The 18,500-nt window shown below is 44.2% G+C and overlaps 1 protein-coding gene across 9 annotated transcripts in view; it reads left to right on the top strand.

The window, feature by feature from the left end:
* The window catches only part of VWA3B (von Willebrand factor A domain containing 3B), a 215,226-nt gene that overhangs the window by 16,750 nt on the left and 179,976 nt on the right, over nt 1–18,500 (top strand). For 8 of the 9 annotated variants that reach the window (XR_007151160.1, XR_007151161.1, XR_007151162.1 and 5 more), the window contains exons 3-6: nt 362–456; nt 2,795–3,045; nt 4,999–5,158; nt 12,336–12,505. Coding sequence is in view for 6 of the 9 variants with exons in the window: in XM_047854132.1 (XP_047710088.1) it covers nt 362–456; nt 2,795–3,045; nt 4,999–5,158; nt 12,336–12,505 (676 nt within the window). In the remaining 3 variants the exon portion in view is untranslated. The remainder of the gene's footprint in view (nt 1–361; nt 457–2,794; nt 3,046–4,998; nt 5,159–12,335; nt 12,506–18,500) is intronic. The other variant, XM_047854136.1, reaches the window with a different exon arrangement.

Genomic DNA, 18,500 nt, shown 5'->3' with positions numbered 1-18,500 from the left:
AGCTAATCACTATCTTTTAATTGTTGTACTCAGGCTATTTACAGTTAATGTAATTATTAATTTGTTACAGCTGTGTTTTAGACTGTGCCTTTTGACCTCTACCTTAGTCATTCTGGACAGAAGAATCTGGAAACCAAGATTCATTCATTTGTGCATTAAAGGGTTATGCATGTCATAAATAGTTAACATATACCATAGCACCTAGAAACACTTCATTATTTAGGACAGAATACCAAGCATCACATATTTTTGGTGTCACTGGGGATATAATTTGAATGGTGTCAGAGAAAACCATTTTGAAATAAAAATAAGAAACATTGATAATGCACCATTTTGACTGCTTTTCTTTATAAAAATACAGATTACGTGACTTCTCTGGGGAGACTCGTGGCTTCCCGGTATGCAGATGGCCTGTTTCCACAGTTCTACAGACCCGAAGATGGCAGAGTATACAATGTAAGTCGGAGTTCCCTTGATGGATAGGCCCAGTGACATGCTTCTGGTGTCTGGGAGTGGCCTATGTGGAGAGGCTCACACTGCTTCCTATTGATGCAGTGGAGCCCAGGCCTTACCAGGGCTGGAGGCTTTCTTCTGGCCATGTGGAGAGTGATGAAAGTTATGGCTTAGGGGCTGGGAAGGGAAGCACTTGACCTGTTAGAGATTAGTGCATGAAATCGTTGACCAGAAAGTGAAAACCTTCACATATCAGTAGTACTTTGTTTTGCCTTGAAAATAAAGAAGGTGTAGTATGACAGAAGTTAGCAGACAGGCAAGAGCTGCTGCTGTTACCTGACAAATGCACAGGGAACAGGGGGCTACTTTTATAGCTAGTGGTTTTATAGCAAGCGGCACCTCTTACTGGAGTCCTTAATTCCGGCAATTCAACTCGTGACTCGTGTAGTCTCATAACGTGTCTGCCCCTGTGCATACCCTGGCACACCACAGGGAACTCACAAAAACTCATATCCCATCATGTCACTTTACAGATATTTGTTCATGTCACTGTACATCTATGTACCACCTGGACTGCTATATCTTTTTTTTTCTTAAAAATTTTTTTTAATGTTTATTTATTTCTGAGACAGAGAGAGACAGAGTATGAATCGGGGAGGGGCAGAGAGAGAGGCAGACACAGAATCCGAAGTAGGCTTCAGGCTCTGAGCTGTCAGCACAGAGCCCGACACGGGGCTCGCCCTCACAAATGGTGAGATCATGACCTGAGCCGAAGTCGGTCGCTCAACCAACTGAGCCACCCAGGTGCCCCCCCTCCTTTTTTTTCCTTTTAGAGAAAGCATGTGAGTGGAGGAGAGGGATAGAGGGAGAGACAGAGACAGAGAGAGAGATAGAGAGAGCCAATGGGAATCCCAAGCAGGCTTCATGCTCAGTGTGGAACTAGATACAGGGCTCCATCCCATGACCCTGGGATCAGGACCTGAGCTGAAATCAAGAGTCAGATGCTCAACCAAATGAGCCACCCAGGCACCCCTGTTATTTCTAAATATTTAAAAAAGTTTACATTACTTTTTGAACTTAGCAATAATATCCATAGAATCTTGAGTTTGGTGTGCTAAATATATTTTTTATCTTAACCACATGAAAATCAGTACAGAACTATTGAAAACATCTGTCTTTGCCATCTGACCACCTCCACAGCCCCTATGACATGGTCCTACCCTGGTTTCTGTATCGTGGTAGAGACTTTAATAAGTTCTGTGAATGCTGGTGAGAGATTTAGGAATTTTGCCCTAAGGAACCATGGAAAGCAACAGGAAGTGGTGCTGGAGCTTGAGGATTAAGCTGGAGAGACACAGAAGATAGAGAAGGAAAACAGTTTGAGGCAGAGGGAACAGCACGAGCCAAGGCATGAAAATGTGGAATTACATGGTGTGTTCAGAAAACACATTTTCCTTAACAATTTAGGTATTTAAGGGGGTATTCTGAGGGTTGTTAAAGTTAAAAATAAGTACCAGATCTTTCAAAATTTGATTCTTCACAGAATAGGGCACATTTTTTTCTTATTCCTTTTCTATGTCTCCTACCTCCCTACACCCTAAGAGGCCTTGCACAGTTGTGCCTGGTCTGTGTGAATGATCGTTTTTTTGTGTCTACAAGAAATTGCCTGCAAGTCTCTGTCACCTACCTTTCAGGCACAGCCTCTGCAGGTGTTCGTGATCCACTGATCCAGGCATGGGGCAGTGTGGCCTGGGAGACAGAGGATACAGGGTGTAGGTTGTGAGCAGGAGGATGCGTCACTGGGGCACATCTCTTAGAGGAAGCCAGGCAGGTGTGCTGGCAAATCTAGAAGCATTCTCACAAATATTTTTGGCATCTTGGTGTTAGGAAAACTTTTTAGAGAGACTTATTTTTTTCCATCTGCCTTTGCTGATCTCTCTTTTCTTCTACTGAATTCCTTGAAAGTTCTTTTCTTCTACCTAATTCCTTAAAATGCCCACCTGAACATTTTCTGGTAAAGATAATTCTGTAACTATGAAGATAAAATATAATTTAGAAACACATTTTTTAAAAAAAGTGTTATATGTTGGATAGATCACATCATCATCATTTCTTCTGTGAGGAATCATCCAAAGGTTTTCACTTGAAAGACTGAAGCACTTCCTTCTGGATTATGTGGGGTTTAGAGGATCATCTACAGAATTGTTATTAGTGTCCAATTCTTGATGGCAGAGGTCATGACTCAGTGGGCCCTGTGGTTCTTGGCTGCATGGTAGTTCAGATGATGTATTATGGTGTGTTTTTGTTCTGTTTTTTGTTCTTTGCCTTGATTTCCATTAAGTTGACAGCGAAGTCAGAACTGATCTATCAGTTTGTGGAATATTTAACACAAGCTGTGGAGAGCTACAAGCAGCGGATGGACTGGCTCACCAGCAGAAGCCGCCAGATTTTTGGTGTCATCTTGGAACAGTGCATCACCATAGTGCTGGATTTTGGCAGCATGCGGGAGGAGGAGCTTAATCTGTGCCAAGATGCTCTAATAATGGTCCTCCAGGAGCAGGTGGCTCACATAGCCAAGTTTAATATCATATGGTGAGTTCCCATAGGAAGAGGATATTTCTGGGAAACTTCATAAGTAGCTTCCATTTATTCGGAGTTAAGTAACATAACTAACATAGTTCTATGGGGAGTAAGGAGGTCTTATCTTGTTATTTCCTAGAATATGTAATTCCAGCAGAAAACCCACAGTAAAACTTTGATCTGCTTTGCATGTGGCATCTTAGTTTTCAGATGAGAAGAGATTTAGAAACCTACTTTTCTTCAATGCATAGCAAGGTCAAAATAGAAGAATAGGAATTTTATTGAATATATATTTAAGGCCATAAAAATCCTTTAGGTGATTTTATCTTATATAATGAATTCAACCTTGTCACAAGTATCACTTTTTTCAGACTGAGCTTATGACTCCCCTGTAAATTGACCCTCTTAAATCAGAACAACAGGTGATTGGCTTTATAGAGTTTCCCATATTTCAGAGTTTTTACAACCAATTATTTACGGATTTTTGGATTCGAGAGAATTTGGGCTCTAAGGCCAACTTTTCATGTGGAACATTGGCTGTACCTCTCTGACGGGAAAAATCTGGATGAAGGCCATCTACCTAACTGAGTTTTTCTTTAAAATAAAACAGTTTCAGCTAAACAGATAACATCTTTGGGGATGCTGCTTAATTGTGTTCTATCCCAGATTCCTATTTCTGTGACAGATATATTACTGAGGGAATTGAGCCTTAAGTTTGCAATGCTTTAACTTTCTTGGAAACATTCTGTAGCATATAGGCCACTCAGCCAGATTTCTACCCAGAGGAGCCACACAGAGGTGACACAGGTATGAGGCAGCCTTTGTCTCTGAAGGTGGGCTATCAGGGACAGCTCGGGCTGGCTCATTAATCCAAGATTCATATAATTCTTATAATTATGAATGCATGTATGATTCATATAATTTGTTCAATTATAAATACAGAGATACATAAATTCAAAGTTTGTTTATTTTTTTTTTTTAAGAGAGAGAGAGAGAGAGAGAGCAGGGGAGGAGAGAGAGAGAATCCCAGGCAGGCTCCATGCTATCAGCACAGAGCCCGATGCGGGGCTTGAACCCATGAACCGTGAGATCATGACCGGAGCCCAAATCAAGAGTCGGATGCTTAACCGACTGAGCCACTCATGTACCCCAGAGATAAATAAATTCAAATGGCTGTTCTTTCTTGGGGGGATTCTATCACTTTTTTCTAAGTCCAAACTAAATTGTTTAATCACATGTTCCCAGGATTTAAAAACTAATGCTCTGCTAAACTCAATATTATTTTTGATCCAGAAGAGGTAACTGATATGAATTCAGAACAATGAAAACAACGTCTTAAAAGAATTAGAAATAAAATTCTAGCATAATGAAATCATTGCTGATTTGTAAATATTAATGCTGTGAGTCCTTATAAATTTACTATTAATTGAAGATAGTTGTATATAAAACTGCCTGTTTATGAAAATAACTCTCTCAATAGTTTTAATACAGCTGTTAATGTTTGCATTTTTGAGATTTTTAATGTTTATTTTTGAGAGAGAGAGAGACAGAGTGTAAGCAGGGGAGGGCAGAGAGAGAGGGAGACAGAATCTGAAGCAGGTTCCAAGCTCTGAGCTGTCAGCACAGAGCCTAACATGGGGCTCAAACCCACGAACCACAAGATCATGACCTGAGCAGAAGTCAGACACTTAACTGACTGAGCCACCCAGGTGCCCCCATTTTTGAGATTTTTTTAACCCTCCCGTACACATTGTTCTTCCTAGTCAGTACACTTATGAAAGATAATGGTGCTTTGCAAACCCATCTTAAGCAGCTTGCCTATTTTGTTGGTAACTTTCAACAAGGGCTGGGAGCTGCGTGTTCTTTCCTTCAGCTCTGGTGATGTTAAGTGTTTGTTGCTCGCAGGTGTGGGCCTGAAGGCTGATAGCCCACTGCCCCATGACAGCCCCATGTGATTCCTTTCAGGGTTTCTCAGGAGCCTGTGAAATGGCAGGAAAATGCTGCTCCTGTGACAGGACAGTCCATAGCTGCTGCCATCAGTTGGGTTGAAAAACTGCCTTTTGAGCTGGCTGTGAGCCATGCTAGCTGCCTGGACGCACTGCTGGAAGCTGGGCAAGACAAAACGGTAAGTGTGCATCCATGGTGGGCCCCAGGTCACGTAGGTGGCTTAAGTTTATCTCTCTACACCCAGTATCCTCATACTGCCTTTCAACTGACCTTAGCCCTTACTCCTCCCAGAAGCATCCCACAGAGGCTACATCACTGGCATTGAGGAGTCCTATAAATCCTGTTCACCTCTGAATTTGGAACCAACTGAGAAATCAGTGACGGGCCCCAGGTGGGGATCAAAATAGCAACTTTGGTGATGGCTGAGCTGGACCAACCACAAAGAGGCTCCATAATGCTGCCCCCTGAGCCTGGCAGGGCTCCCTCTGGGTGATCAGGGCACAGGGTAGACCCTTATTTAACCAGTGCCAGCAGAGCCACATGCTGCTCACATCCACTGAGCATTGAGAAAGGACAGGGAATTAGGCTTGGTTGTGCATCTTTAATATTTTAATTCTGCTCTTGCTCTCCTGACAGTTAGATAAATCAATCCATCTCTAATGGGGAAGAGAGGCTGGAAGACTCTTCATAGAACCCTAAGATCAAGGAAATAGTTTCCCCACATCTGTGTTCTGAGTCTGTCCCAGTCCCTCTTCTTCACAAATGTGTCTGTTACGTGCCTTCTAAGGTGAAGTATATCCATGCAGATGAGTCATCGACTTTTGAATGTTAATGCATTTGGACATGCTTTTTGATAGGACCCTTTGGACACAAAGCTTTACCTAGAAGAAGTGCTGAAATAGTGGTGGTTTATGTTCTTTTAGCCACAAGGGTATGAGCTTTTGTGAGTGATTCTAAGGATGGGACCTGAAGGGCAGTGGCAAGTTAGTGAGCAAGGACTCTGGACAGGTGGGGTCCTTTGGACAGTCTCAGCTCCCCAGGTGGGGGTAGATCTGCTTTCCTTTGGGATACAGATACTCAATTAATTTTTGATTGGTATTAAAACTTAATTGCTTCCTCTGCTCTGGGCGCCCAGTGATTCTGTAGATTCAAGCTTTTCTCTGCTATGTTAAAGAGCTTTTTCTTTTGGGCAAGGAGGCCATGTTTGGCACCTTGAAAGGATAGCCCCCAGTGGCCACCAGATTGTTTTCATTGATACTGGGGATGATGGTTTGATATTGGAAATGCATTGTTTATCCTTTCGAAGCCAGAGGAACAAATGTTCCCATTAAAGAACAAAATACAAGCTACTTTGTTCTTTGGCCTTTCAAGTTTGTTTAAACATCTGTAAAGTTTCAGTTGTCTGGACACTATAATAAAGATTCAAGAAATGGAACATTTCACAGGATCTAGGATGCACACATGGGTGTTCTGTTTCTTTGTTCACCTGGCTTCCTCAGTCATAGCAGACTCTGGCGACCTGCCATGACTTGAAGATTTCCCAGTGACCTTGATTTTCTGTTTTACTTCCCCCTGGTTTGTGCTTCTCCTTTCTCGGGTTCATCCCCAGCCCAGGAAACATGGAACAATTTAGTGAGTGCCAGGGAAGTTCTGTAGAGGATTAAGAACCCAGAAAGAGGTTAACAGGCACTGATTATCAAATGCCACTTGAAAACTCTTGAGAAGAGACTGTGGAGTATGGCAAATACAAAACAGATTCAGACCACTGCATCTATCCTCCTAGAGCTTCTACCTGGTTGTGGTCCATAGGAAATTTCTAGTAACTGTAACTGCCTCATATATAAAAATGCCATTCTCTATGTTTTGTGAGGTATGTAGGGTAGGGAGAGGAATAGATTTCCCTTACTGGTTGCTTCTCTGACCTGTGCCCCTCATGCCCACCCCAGTGAGTTCCAAATTTGCCCATGTAGCTGTAGTTTTCTCTGAATAGAAAATATGTAAGGCTTAAGAAACCTTTTGAACAGTAAATCCTGCTGATGATAACTTGCTTTGGGTTAGCATCTCCTATGAGTGAGTTCTGAGAAGAACCAAGAGAGTGGGGATTGTCTTTTGTTCAAAGATTAACACGGGAGTTGGGTTTTGGTATCAGGTTCCACTTGAGGAGGAAGGGCTGACTGATGCACTTGGTGAGTGTGAAGGAGGATAATCGGAGGCTACTGGCCTCCTCCAGAACTGGGCTTTGTACCCATGATTGGACCAGAAGACTGAACAGGCAGGGATGACTGAGGGTGAGCCTTTGAATCCAGGAGCCAGGCAGTGTGGGGTCTGTTTAATCCTAGCTCTGATGGCAGCACTTAGAGAGCACTGTTGATGAAGTACTCTTGTATCTTGTGCCAAAAGGCCTGGCTCATGGGAAGGCAGCCTGTGGGGTACTGAGGAAATGTCTGGCAGTTTAGAGGGGCTGGCATTGTCCTCAGAGCCCAGGTGTGCCATCCAGCCCAGGGTTTCTGTTCTGCAGCATCCCGTGGTCCCAGGATAGGTCTTTGGGAAGTTGGTAGCTTCCTTGGCCTTAATGAAGAGGAGTGTTGTGCCAGGAGGCCCTGGAATGCCTACTGATCCAGGATGTGAGGGGTCGTTAGGAAAGAGAGCCTGATTATCCAAAGCCCTGATTCCCAGCTGCCTAAGAAAGATAACTGAGGGGGCTTTGCTTCTGCTTTCAGCAGAAGGCTACCTGCCCAAAGGGCACCTACGTTTCTCTTTGTGTTCTCTCAGCCTCTCTTCCATCCAGGTGATAGGCACACATTTGTTTACTTAAAAAAAAATCCCATTCACTGGGAGGCTAAGGGGGTGAATTAGAGACAGACCCACATGATTCCATAAGGAGCCTTCAGCACTGGACAGTAAACTGAAGGGCTGGCCACACCAATCATGAGCTTGGCAGTGGGTCAGACAGGCATCAAATCTTTTCACCTTTGTCCCTAGAGATGGCAGTGCCTGGCAACGTCTTGATAGGTGTTTGTTGTACATTGAAGGAATGGGAAAGAAGTAATGTTGATAATTTTGAGGTTGGGGCGAGATGTGCATCCAAGAAATTCCCATTGACTATGCTGTGGTACAGATTTGATTATTTTGAATTGAAGTGTAGTGGTCTGTGTGGGACCAGGCCGGTGAATTTGCTGAGCCTTGTGTGACGGGGCTGGTGGGGATAGTAGGTGGAGACAGGGACTTGGAAGTCTGGGAGGCCAGAAAGTTGGTGGTGGTCAAGGGTGTTATCACGGATTGGAGAACTGAGCTGGGTTAATATCAAGAGGACAGTCACCACCATGGAGGGATCAGAAAAATCAAAATAGGCTGAATCAGGAAAGAGTCCCCACAGGTACTGGGAAGATCTGGAGGTCAGATCCAAGGTCTGGAGTTGGTCAAAACTGTTGAAATGGTTAAAATTTTATGAAGGATAGGAGAATTTTGTTAGACCTCTGGTTGCCATTCTGGTTGACTTTCATCTGACTTCTCGCAGAGTGGAGATTTTTACACTCAGAGGTTTCCGACAAGCTGTGGCAGAGGGCAGTCAGGGAAGAAGCAGCCACTGCCAGTCTGGTTCTTCTTTTTCCCCAAACCTGTGTTTGAGAAGATGTCAAGGCTTCCTTGGCTAGGCGGAATGCAGGTTGCCGTGGGAAGCCGCAGAACAAATGGCCCAGGCAGAATAAGATATTTCAAGTGAAAACAGAAACCTTCCACCCTATTTTCGGTGGTGTAAAGTTTTCAGCTCACAGTAAAATAGCTGAATGGAACCCAAAATATTTTCTATGTCTTGTGTTATCAAATTCAGTGCAGATTAGCATTTAGGGAAATGCTGGTCAGTGAGAAGGCTGCTCCTGGTCCTCACCGCTGTTGCTCACCCTTAAGACTGGCCCTTGTCCTAAGAAGCTCAGAGGTACTGGGGAAAGGGGAGAGGATTCCAATGAAGACAGTTTCCTTGAGCCAGACAACCTCACCCAATTTCTGGTCAGTGACATTGATTTCATGGGCTAGGAGCCTTGAATGGTGTGGGCGCCAAGGAAGTGAAAACAGTGCCTGTTTCTGGTCACCTTCCTGTCCCATGATCTCACATACACAGTTCTGGAATTCACATCCATCTCTAAGAGGTAACCAGCCTTGTCATGATGAGCCAACAGAATAAAGTGGTTGAAAGCAAAGGCAGAAGCTCCTATGGGGGTCAGGGAGCTTGATTTACTAGCTGTAAGACCAGGTCAATTTACCTGTCCAGACCTCAGTTTCTTCATCTGTAAACGGGATGCAATAATAAGAATTCATTTTCCACAGGACTATTGTGAGTGTTGAATGAAACAATCTGTGTTGGCTTATCATCCCAAAGAGCAGATGACCCCAAAGCCATTTCACTTTAAAAGGTGTTTTGCCAGTTTGTGGGGGAATGGGCTAGGTAGCAGCATATTTATTTTCTTTTTTTCTCAGTGTCATTATGTGAGTGGAAAGGAGAGGCAGGAAGGCAGTGTGTAGGAGGTGACTGAGAGTGGGACAGGTGGTCTCGTTGTAGAGCATGTCCCAGGAAATATGGACCCTGCATGGATAACTGAAAACCTAGGCAATTAAGAAACTGAGCAATGAACTTGATGAATAGTGAATAACCCCATAACCTGAGTAAAGGAAAGGAAATCCTGACTCACTGCTGGCTACATCAATTTTTAGCTTGATGAAATCTCAAGGGAAAAACATTTCTGCACAAGGATTTCAGACTCTTGGGTTATTGCCAGAGCAGAGAAGCTGAGTTTGCACAATGTGCAACAGAGATGTATGGTGTCAGAAGATGCTGACAGACCTCCCTCCTAGAGATGTTTGCCCCCACCACTTCCCTTGTTGAGCTAACAAATCCTAGAAAAGAATCCCAAGCCTCCTCTCTTGGGCCATGTGTGACTTCAGATCTTTATGTGAGGTTGAACCTGTCCTCATGCTAAACTTGAGCCCTGACCCAGCTGGAACACTACTAACAGTACAACCGAAGGGAGCTTACTTAACCTGTCTCACACAAGGTAACGCGTAACATGGGGGAAAAAGGGAAAGAGAATGCATTTGCTGGGAGAATAATACTAGCTGCCTGACAAGGAATGTGAAGAACAGTTTTTTCCTTCCTTTAATGTTGTTTTGTTTTGTTTTGTTTTGTTTTCTGTCTCTTGGTGAGTGGCTGAAAGAAATGTGTAGTATTGCTCAGTCTTTACCCCCCGTTAGGTCTTTAAAAAAATTTTTTTTGGGGCGCCTGGGTGGCGCAGTCGGTTAGGCGTCCGACTTCAGCCAGGTCACGATCTCGCGGTCCGTGAGTTCGAGCCCCGCGTCGGGCTCTGGGCTGATGGCTCAGAGCCTGGAGCCTGTTTCCGATTCTGTGTCTCCCTCTCTCTCTGCCCCTCCCCTGTTCATGCTCTGTATCTCTCTGTCCCAAAAATAAATAAACGTTGAAAAAAAAAATTAAAAAAAAATTTTTTTTAATGTTTTATTTATTTTTGAGATAGAGAGAGAGAGCATGAGCAGGGGAGGGGCAGAGAGAGAGGGAGACACAGAATCCAAAGCAGGCTCCAGACTCTGAGCCCAATGTGGGGCTGGAACTCATAAACCACGAGATCATGACCTGAGCTGAAGTTGGACACTTAACCAACAGAGCCACCCAGGCACCCCTAAAAAATTTTTTTTAATGTTTATTTATTCTTTAGGGAGAGAGAGAAACAGAGTGTGAGTGGGGGAGGGGCAGAGAGAGAGGGAGACACAGAATCTGAAGCAGGCTCCAGGCTCTGAGCTGTCAGCACAGAACCCAACTCAGGGCTTGAACCCATGAACCACGAAATCATGACCTGAGCTGAAGTCAGATGCTTAACTGACTGAGCCACCCAGGTGCCCCCAGTTAGGTCCTTTTTAAAATCATGGTTTGAAAGCCTTGAGAGAAAGAGTCATGAGTGTGGGAGCCCCATGGAAGAAAGGCTGTTGCTGGAGTAGGCTGCTGTCAGCTTCCACTCTGGCCATGGCCTCCCTCCCAGCCGGGGCCCTCTGCCACCCTGCTCTCACCATCTCCCTGGGCACAGTTGGCCCCAGCTGCTGCAAACAGGGTGGCCCAGCCAGCTGGAGAGCTGACCATAACGCCTCTTCATAAGTGCCAGGTGGGTTTAAGTCCCAGTTTGAAGTCGAACTGAGGCACCTGACTATTTACCTTCAGTTCACAGGGCTTTATGATTAGAGATAGGCTCAGGAGTCCTAAGGGGATGGTGACACCTGTTTTTTCCTTCAAACCCATTTCATTTTCTGGGGGTTCTCCCCCAGTTAGCCATGGGGACAATCCATGAGGGTGCTTTTAGGGACAGATTCAGATGATATGTGCTGCTGGGTTTTAACTTTCTGAAATATATACATGCATAAGTGGAAGTCATCTTGTTTAAATTTAGTCACAAGGGACACTGTATTACCTCCCTTTGTATAAGTGAAGAAACTGAAGTTCTATCACTTGCCCAATTTCATAGAACTCATTAGTTCTCATTGCCCTCCCTCATTAGCAGGGAGGGCAAACACTGTGAGAGGCAGAATCTGCAGGAAGAGCAAGAGCAGTGTGGTTGAGGTCGGGGTGGAACCTTGTCACGTGGCCCCCTTGGGTGGATTTCATGTGTCTCTAAATTAAGCAGGGAGCACTTTGGGATTGTCTCCTACCTAGATGAGGTATACATCTCCCATATCCCTAGCTGAAAGTTGGGGTGTGTGTGTGGTGGGGCTCCTGACATGGGTTTGTTCCTTCTCTCATTCTCGTCATGGCCTGGCATGGTGGTGAGAATCAAGGCCTAGTGCTGCATGAAGTCAGGACAGTCTCACCTCCCAGGCATGTGTTTCCTTGTGAGATGAGAACAGAGCATGAACCCAGTGGGAATATGCCCTCCTTCCCCCATTCTGCCTCAGACTACAATACATTCTGTAGAATTCTGGCACCACCATGGGAGATGGTTAATAAGCTTCCTGCCCACAGCGGCTGTGCCAACACTTCCTTCATGTTGAAAACAGCCACTCCTGACCTGTCGACTGTATCCGGGGGCTTAGTGGAAGCTATTTTCCACATTGGCCAATCATATCCTTCCCCTGCAATATCTGAGACCGTGAGCACTGCCAATAGACCTTCTTGGCACCAGGCCTTGAATAGTTCACTTCCTGACTTCAGCCTCTAAATGTCCTCACAAAACATGGAATAGTGCTGTTATTCCTGCTGTCCCCCACTGTCCCAAGGCAATTTTGTAGAAAGTATATTGCCAGTGAGTTCAGTACAAGGCTGGGGCATGTCAGGGAGATAAATTGTCAGTACTACTGTCTTGCAGATGGAATCCATTTACTACTTTGTGGTGGGAGACATTCCTGAGCAAACCAAGGAGCTTCTCCTTCAGAAGGCTTTGGAGATCCCATGTCCTGTCTGCACAGTGTCCTTCAATGCCAGAGGAGAAGGCACTATAGCGTTCTTAAAGGATCTGAGTGCCAAGACCCACAGCAGGTAGGCAGAAAACATGCTCTTGAGTGACAGTGGGTGAGCTGCCTACTTCTGCAAGGTTAGCAGTGGTTTTCCTAACTGGTTTGTTCCTATGTTCTCCTCTTTCCAGTGGTCTTTAGTCTTCGTGGCCTTTTCTTTTCTACCCTATATTAATATCTTGCCTTGTTATTGCTTTGACATCAGGGGTCCTTGCTGCCCCTGGAAAGACTGCTCCTTCCAAGGCTAGCTAATTCCTAGAGAGCATAAATGACCCAGGAGTGCACTTTTGTATGCAGGTTAACTGATCCAGAGCCCGCTGTGATGCCTATGGGCACTCACACTCAATACTGCAAGCCAGGCCAGGTAGCAGACAACTTGGGGTAGCTCCTATACCCCAGAACCCACTGAAATTATTCAGCCAGCCAATCCTAAACCTGCTTCCTCTCCCTCACCCATTCCATCCTCCTGCAAAATCCACAATAAAGACTCTTGCTGATGTTTTCTTCTTGTTCTCTCAAGCCTCCTGACTGTCCCTGGTGCTGCCCTGTGTGGCCCTGTGTGGTGTGGTGTGCTGTGTCCCCTCATCTTGGGAACTGAGTAGTCAGTTTTGGTTGCCATAATAAATACCACAGACTGGGTGGCTTAAACAACAGAAATTTGTTTCTCACACTTGTGGAGGCTGGAAAGTTCAAGATCAAGGTGCTGGCTGATTCAGTTTCTGGTGAGAGCTCTCTTCCTGGCTTGTAGACAGCTGCTTTCTTAACTATATCCTCTCATGGGGGGGAAGGAGGGTAGGAAGGATGAAGGGAAAAAGGGGGGGGCAGAGAGAGAGAGACAGACAGGGAGAAAGAAAGCAGGAGCATGCCTGTAAGCTCTCTGGTGTATCTTCTTAAAAGGAGATTAATCTCACTGGATCAGGACCTTCTGACCTCATTTAACTTTAATTACCTCCTAAGGCTCTATTTCCAAATATGGTCAAATACAGTTACATTGGGGGTTAAGGCTTCAACATATGAATTTAGGGGGCAGAGGAAGCAATTCAGTCTATAGTAGGGACTGTGAATAGCAAACTGTATTTTCAGTGGCAGCTAAACTGGTCTAATGGCCTCATCATACCTGAATAATAAAAGGGCCTACATTCTAAAACATACCCACCACCTTGTCTGTGTGCATAGGTTTAGGTCCCTTGTGGAGGGAGAGCAGCTACCTATGTGGTTATAAGGAGAATGACTGAGTCCTTTCCTAAGTTAGCCTGTCTGAAATGGGTACAATTCCTGCCCTTGAGCATTTGTTCCCAAATTTAATTGCTCATCGTATTTGACTGAGGAGCTTGTTAATAATTCAGAGGCCAAGCCATAACCAGTAAAGAAATCAAATTAGTAATAAAAAATCTCCCAAAAAAACAAGAGTCCAGGGTCAGATGGCTTTCCAGGGGAATTCTACCAAACATTTAAGGAAGAGTCAATGCCTATTCTCTTGAAGCTGTTCCAAAAAATAGAAATGGAAGGAAAACTTCCAAACTCTTTCTATGAAGCCAGCATTACCTTGATTCTAAAACCAGATGGAGACCCCACTAAAAAGGAGAACTATAGACCAATTTCCCTGATGAACATGGATGCAAAAAATTCTCAACAAGATATTTGCCAACTGTATCCAACAATACATAAAAAAAATTGTTCACCATGACCAAGTAGGATTTATACCTGGGATGTAGGGTTGGTTCAATATCCACAAAACAATCAGTGTGATTCATCACATCAATAAAAGAAAGGACAAGAACTATATGATCCTCTCAGTAGATGCAGAGAACGCATTTGACAAAATACAGCATCCTTTCTTGATAAAAACCCTCAAGAAAGTAGGGATAGAAGGATCATACCTTGAGGTAATAAAAGCCATATACAAAAGACCCAATGCTAATATCATCCTCAATGGGGAAAAACTGAGAGCTTTCCCCCTAAGGTCAGGAACAAGACAGGGATGTCCACTCTTGCCACTGTTATTCAACATAGTATTGGAAGTCTTAGCCTCTGCAATCAGACAACACAAAGAAATAAAAGGCATCCAAATAGGCTAGGAGGAGGTCAAACTTTCACTCTTCACAGATGACAAGATACTGTATATGGAAAACCCAAAAGATTCCACCAAAACACTACTAGAACTGATTCATGAATTCAGGAAAGTTGCAGGATATAAAATCAATACACAGAAATCAGTTGCATTCCTATACATCAACAATGAAGCAACAGAAAGAGAAATCAAGGAATCAATCCCATTTACAATTCCACCAAAAGCCATAAAATACCTAGGAGTAAATCTAACCAAAGAGGTAAAAAATCTATACACTGAAAACTATAGAAAGCTCATGAAAGAAATTGAAGAAGACACAAAGAAATGGAAAAAGATTCCATGCTCCTGGATAGGAAGAATAAATATTGTTAAAATGTTGATACTACCCAAAGCAATCTATATATTCAATGCAATCCCTATCAAAATAACACCAGCATTCTTCACAGAGCTAGAACAAATAATCCTAAAATTTGTATGGAACCAGAAAAGACCCCAAATAGCCAAAGCAATCCTGAAAAAGAAAACCAAAGCAGGAGGCATCACAATCCCGGACTTCAAGCTATACTTCAAAGTTGTAATCATCAAGACAGTATGGTATTGGCACAAGAACAGATAATCAGATCAATGGAACAGAATAAAGAACCCAGAAATGGACACACAAACGTATGGCCAACCAATCTTTGACAAAGCAGGACAGAATATCCAATGGAATAAAGTGGTGCTGGGAAAACTGGACAACAACATGCAGAAGAATGAACCTGGACCACTTTCTTACACCATACACAAAAATAAACTCAAAATGGATGAAAGACCTAAATGTAAGACAAGAAGCCATAAAAATCCTCGAGGAGAAAGCAGGCAAAAACCTCTTTGATCTTGGCCACAGCAACTTCTTACTCAACACGTCTCCAGAGACAAGGGAAACAAAAGCAAAAATGAACTACTGGGACCTCATCAAAATAAAAAGCTGCTGCACGGTGAAGGAAACAATCAGCAAAACTAAAAGGCAACCGATGGAATGGGAAAAGATATTTGCAAACAACATCTCAGATAAAGGGTTAGTATCCAAAATCTATAAAGAACTTCTCAAACTCCACACCCCAAAAAACAAATAATCCAGTGAAGAAATGGGCAAAAGACATGAATAGACACTTCTCCAAAGAAGACATCCAGATGGCCAACTGACACATGAAAAAAATGCTCAACATCACTCATCATCAGGGAAATACAAATCAAAGCCACCACAATGAGATACCACCTTACACCTGTCAGAATGGCTAGCATTAACAACTCAGGCAACAACAGATGTTGGCAAGAATGTGGAGAAAGAGGATCTCTTTTGCACTGCTGGTGCGAATGCAAGCTGGTGCAGCCACTCTGGAAAACAGGATGGAGTTTCCTCAAAAAATTAAAAATAGAACTACCCTATGACCCAGCAATTGCACTACTAGGTATTTATCCAAGGGATACAAGGATGCTGTTCCGAAGGGACACATGCACCCCCATATTTATAGCAGCACTATTAACAATAGCCAAAGTATGGAAAGAGCCCAAATGTCCATTGATGGACAAATGGATAGAGAAGATGTGGTATATATATACAATGGAGTATAACTCGGCAATCAAAAAGAATGAAATCTTGCCATTTGCAACTACATGGATGGAACTAGATGGTATTATGCTAAGTGAAATTAGAGAAAGACAAATATATGACTTCACTCACATGAGGACTTTAAGATACAAAGCAGATGAACATAAGGGAAGGGAAGCAAAAATAATACAAAAATAGGGAGGGGAACAAAACAGAAGAGACTCTTTAATATGGAGAACAAACTGAGGGTTACTGGGGGGATTGTGGGAGGGGGGATGGGCTAAATGGGTAAGGGGCACTAAGGAATCTACTCCTGAAATCATTGTTGCACTATATGCTAACTAATTTGGATGTAAATTAAAAAAAATAAAATAATAATTCAGAGGTCAAGGGCTTCACCTTACAGGCTGATACTTCTGCATAATAGAGGAGATCCTGGGGATATGCATTTAATCATTCACTTTGAATAAGAGCTGCCTAGGGAGTTTGATTAAAATGCAAATATCTTGGCCACAGCCCCAGAGATCCTGATTTGTGAGCTCTAGGGAGGGCCAAGAATATTCATTCTTTTTTTTTTTTTTTCAACGTTTATTTATTTTTGGGACAGAGAGAGACAGAGCATGAACGGGGGAGGGGCAGAGAGAGACAGAGCATGAACGGGGGAGGGGCAGAGAGAGAGGGAGACACAGAATCGGAAACAGGCTCCAGGCTCTGAGCCATCAGCCCAGAGCCTGACGCGGGGCTCGAACTCCCGGACCGCGAGATCGTGACCTGGCTGAAGTCGGACGCTCAACCGACTGCGCCACCCAGGCGCCCCCAAGAATATTCATTCTTAACCAGACCCCTGGTGACTCTGAGGACCACTGCTCTGGCTTCTCTTAAGGCCCTTTGAAAATCTTTTAACATTAGGTGCTTCAATTTGGGGTTCCTAACCACCTCCCCCCAATAAAAAGGGGGCTCACTGTCCTACTTTTGCTAATAGAGTAAAAGTCAATTGGCAGGACCATCTGTCTTGCTAGTCCTCTGCTTAATTCATGTGGGGCACTTTCTGTGGGCAAGTGAGGGGTTAGGGTGTAATTTAACATGGGAGAAGCTGCAGTTTAGGCCGAGCACCATCAAGTGAGTTTTGCAGAAGAGGATGACACATAGACATGCTTTTCTGTCTCTGTTTTGGCCCTCGTGGATGAGCCTGACCCACAACCAGCAGTGCTCCTGTCTGCTCTGCCCCCAGCCAGACTGCTGTGTCTCTTGCTTGGCCTCTGCACACCTTTGGTTTTTGAGTTCTAGCTGTGGTGCGGTTTGTATGGACTATAAAGGGCATGCCCTGAGCTGCTCAGGCTTGCAAGGAGGCTGGACTCTTGGTTCCCTTGTGCCCGAGTCTGTGTCTAAACAGAGCCACCCAGCTACAAAGCATGTTTTGCTTTCTTGCACAAATGAGGTTGTATTAGCCAGAGGAAATGTCTGCCCTGTTCTCTTTTCTAATCTGGAGAACAGGTCCTGGGCACTGAAGTCCTGGGCACTCAGAGTGTGGGACCTGGTAGGACAAACCTCAGCCCTCCCCACTCTGCTGGGTAAGGAGGTCACAGGACAAAAGCAGCTGGCCATTTCCGCTCTGGTGGAAGCACCTGCGGGAGGCAGGAGTGGCCAGGTTAAGGGTCCATTGTCCTCATGAGGGGCTATTGGAACAAGGCTGGCTTGTTTAGTGCCATCAAGTCATTGTTCTAGTCTTACCTGAAAGCCTTTAGAAATAAATAGGGCTGAGGCTTCCTGTGGCCCAGGAGAAGCCCCCACATCTCTTCTATCATCCATGCATCTGTCTGTCCATCTCAACTCGTCCTTCAGGATTCTCTTCGTGCTGAATAACAGGCCGAGGTGGAACTTTAAGGGGCTGGAGGAGCATTACCCAGAAATCTTCTGATAATCTGAAAGAAAATACCTGCTATCACTGGCTTTTTGGATTCCAGATAATTGGTGTCATGGGTGTGCTTAGCCTATCGTTTTGTAGATTACCCCAGTGCTTCTTGAGCTTTATCATGCACACGAATCCCCTAGGGATCTTATTAAAGTGCTTATTCTGACTCAGCAGATCCAGGTAGGGCCCAGGAATGTGCATCTCTAACTAGTTGCCAGTGCTGTTGCTGCTCCTGGGACCACATTTTGAGGAGTCAGGCCTTAAAAACTAGTCCACACAAGAATTTTTTTCATTAGTGCTTCTGCTTACACTCAAGGGAAGTTTGTGTTTTCCAAGTTAAAGTTGACTGAAGCCCTTTGGCAATTGACAGTTGAGCCAATGGTGCTTGTTGTCGCCAGCTTTCAACACTGAACCCACAGGGCCACAGGCACTGTTGGGGCCTCATT

The sequence above is a fragment of the Prionailurus viverrinus genome, chromosome A3, assembly GCF_022837055.1.
Source record: "Prionailurus viverrinus isolate Anna chromosome A3, UM_Priviv_1.0, whole genome shotgun sequence".
NCBI lineage: Eukaryota > Metazoa > Chordata > Mammalia > Carnivora > Felidae > Prionailurus > Prionailurus viverrinus.
This window is presented reverse-complemented; position numbering and strand designations above follow the sequence as displayed.